This window comes from Otolemur garnettii, unplaced genomic scaffold, assembly GCF_000181295.1.
Source record: "Otolemur garnettii isolate 467f Iridium unplaced genomic scaffold, OtoGar3 scaffold00122, whole genome shotgun sequence".
NCBI lineage: Eukaryota > Metazoa > Chordata > Mammalia > Primates > Galagidae > Otolemur > Otolemur garnettii.
The window spans coordinates 3,394,010-3,397,231 of NW_003852517.1; the positions used below are offsets into that span (position 1 = coordinate 3,394,010).

Sequence of the window (3,222 nt, forward strand, 5' to 3'; positions counted from 1 at the left end):
GGCAAGAGAATCGCTTAAGCCCAAGAGTTTGAGGTTGCTGTGAGCTGTGACACCACATTCAACAGAGAGTGACATAGTGAGACTCTTGTCTCAAAAAAAAAAATTAGTTTGGCTATTGGATAGTGAGCTTCTAATAAGAAATCTGGCAAAGGAAACTAATTACAAAAATGAGGTTTTAAGTTTGTTTGTGGATTTTCTTTATCAGTATTTCTCTCTTACAAACCCTCACTGAAAAGTAGAACTGTTATACACTAATCCTTCCTTTAAAGTTAACAAATACTATAACCTGTCTTGGAAATCTTTCAAATGATCTGTTTTGAGTAGCCTGTTATTTCTCTAACTGAAATCATTGCATTAATATTTGATATAGAAAATAGTAAATTTGCTCTAATTAGCCCATCATTTTTTAATACATATTCTTCTTAGAATAATGAAACCCCTCGTTATGAGGTCATTGTGCTCTCTAAAGCTTTTTATTAAGTTTGAATCTAGGCCATAAAGATCCAAGGAATAAAGTTACCAAGGCTTAAACAAACAAACAGACTCCAAACTGCTTTATCTTATAGTTGAGAAGGTATCCGCTCTATATACACGCTATCTAAAGATTTTTTTAAATTTTCTTCTTAGAATCAGATTTGTTGGTAGAAGAATCTATATTAAATCAGTCCATTGAAGACCCTGGAAAACTTAGCAGCCTACGAAGGAGAAGGCGACCATTCAACCGAACAACGGAAACAGTTCCTAAACTTTCTTCTCAGCGTTCCTCTGGAGATGTGAGCTTAGAGACCAAAATGGGGGTTACAGGTAGCTGTCACCTGGTAAACCGAGATGAACAATTATATTAATGTAAAGTAGAACGTGCCTCTTATTTGTAAGATATATCCATTAAGAGGCCTCCCCTTCTTCTCTCCTTTTTGGATAATGTTTTTCGAACAGTGAATTTTTAAAAGGTAACTATAAAAGAGGGTTACAAAATGGCAGACACATGGCAAATACAACGGTTTTATTTGGCATACATGGCATTTTAGAAATTAAGACATTTTTCTATAAAAACTCAGATCTGACAATCCTGGACCCAGATCCCCTTCCTAGCAGCAGTTGGTTGGAGCTTACTTGCAGCTGTGCTGTTAGCAGTGTTACCCCAGCTTGCCACAGCTCCCAGCACGGTCACCATCCTCCCTCCTTCTGGACTGCTTTGCCCGTTTATTTCCTGCCTACATTTATAGACATTTGATTTCTACCTTTGAATATACTGCTCTTACTCCTATGTACTCTGAGGGCCAGCCCAGCAAAATTGTAAAGATGGAATTTGACTTTTATTATCCTCACTCTAATTTTGAAGACATCTTGCTTCTACTGACTGTTATTGTCTCCTCTTAGAGTTATAAAACTGTCATGCCTTCTTCTGAGACTTATATCTTAATGTGAATATGTTTATCTACTATTTAAGAGTAATGGCTCTTTAATTTTGGAATTTTTTTTTTTTTTTTTTGAGGAGGGGAGCATTCTGTGTAAGCCCAACTCAAATATTATTTGCAGAGAGAGTACTTAGCTAGGTATCATGCTTGATTGATGTATTGAATTTCTTCTTTAATTTTAGAGTAAATTAATTTGTAATGTAAGTCAAATTTGAATGATTGCTATAGGTTTTCTCTTTGTAGGCTGTTTCCTGTTACTCAGGGTATCAAAATCAAAAAGGAGGTACAGGGAATTCATTCTAAATTACTTTCTCTTTACAAATAATTTTTAAAATTTTATTTTCAGTGCTTTTCAAATGAATATTAAATTTTTGTCAGTTGTAATCATAGTCCTTATCTAATGCAGCTTTTTTTCTTATGATCTGCAGGAAAGAAAAAGGAAGTGGAAAGCTGTAGTACTGCTGTTATTGTGGTGATGAGTATTTTGTAAGTATTTGCTGTGAATGCTTATTTTACTTACGTTTTCATTTTTGAACTAGTTTCCAAAAGAATTTGAATGCATCTGTATATTATTGTATAGAAATTGCCACTATTTGGCCAATGTTGGCCTACAAAAATAGCAGTTTTATAGGGTACAGTCTGATAGTTTTTGATGTATTTTTAGAAGAATTATTACATTTGAGAAAATACAGAGTATACATTCATAATTCTTTTTTATTTTTTAACTAATCTAATGTATCTCTGTCATCACAGGTTTATATGGGAAGTTCCATAAATTTAAAGGGAATATTTATGTATGTGAAGTTTCAAAAATGCTAATTTATTCTATTTGATTGGATGAGAGGTTCTTACCCTTTAACGTGCATAAAATTCACTTGGGGAAATTGCTAAATGTGCAGATTTCTCAGCCCCAGTTGCAGAGATTGATTCAGTAGGTCCTGAGTAGGGATCAGGAATCAGTATTTTATTTATTATTTCAATAGATTTAGGGGGTACAAGTAGAGTTATGCTACATGGATGAATTATGTAGTGGTGCTGTCAGGGCTTTTAGTACCCAGCTCCCAAATAGAGTACCTTGTGCCTGATTGGTAATTTTTGATTCCTCCCTTCTGAGTCTTTGAAGTTGGTTGTACCGCTCTATAATAACCATGTATACCTATTGTTTTGCTCCCACATATAAATGAAAACATGCAGTATTTGCTTTTCTATTCCTGAGATACTTAGGATCATGGCTTCCAGTTCTATCTAAGTTGCTTTAAAAGAAATTCGTTCTTTTTTTTATGGTTGAGTAGTAAGGAATAGGTATTTTAAAACACATACCCCAGGTTATTCTGTTGCAAGGAATCTGAGCGTCCCATGGTGAGAAAGACTGGGGCAATTAGTTTAAATTTCAGGATATTTTATAGGAATCTATTAGCTAGTCTTAGTAGAGTATTAATATTTACATGGCTCTATATGAATCTTGAGGCAGTCCCTTAGATTTAAATGAATTGGTTCTGACTCAGTGATATGCTCTGGGTGATAATTTTTTGGAAAAAAAAAATTAGCTGTTTTTTCCTAATTGTAGCTTTCAAAACATAGAAGATGTTATTCCTTAGAGTTTTATAAAAGGTTTCCATATTCTGCTTAAATCAGTTTGCTGTGACAATTTTGAATAGCAAATATTATCAGTGTTTTTTTTGTATTAATTTGTGAAAAATTTATTTACATGTTGAAGTATTCACCTATATACTATTTCAATGCCATAATACTTTCATAAATTTGATTTTCTTGATATTACTTTTAAGTTTAAAAAAATATTCCC

The 3,222-nt window shown here is 33.3% G+C and overlaps 1 protein-coding gene across 1 annotated transcript in view; it reads left to right on the forward strand.

The window, feature by feature from the left end:
* Window positions 1-3,222, forward strand: part of GRAMD1C (GRAM domain containing 1C) — a 41,288-nt gene that overhangs the window by 29,722 nt on the left and 8,344 nt on the right. The window contains exons 9-10 of the mRNA XM_023517861.1: window positions 628-804; window positions 1,847-1,904. Coding sequence (XP_023373629.1) covers window positions 628-804; window positions 1,847-1,904 — 235 coding nt within the window. The remainder of the gene's footprint in view (window positions 1-627; window positions 805-1,846; window positions 1,905-3,222) is intronic.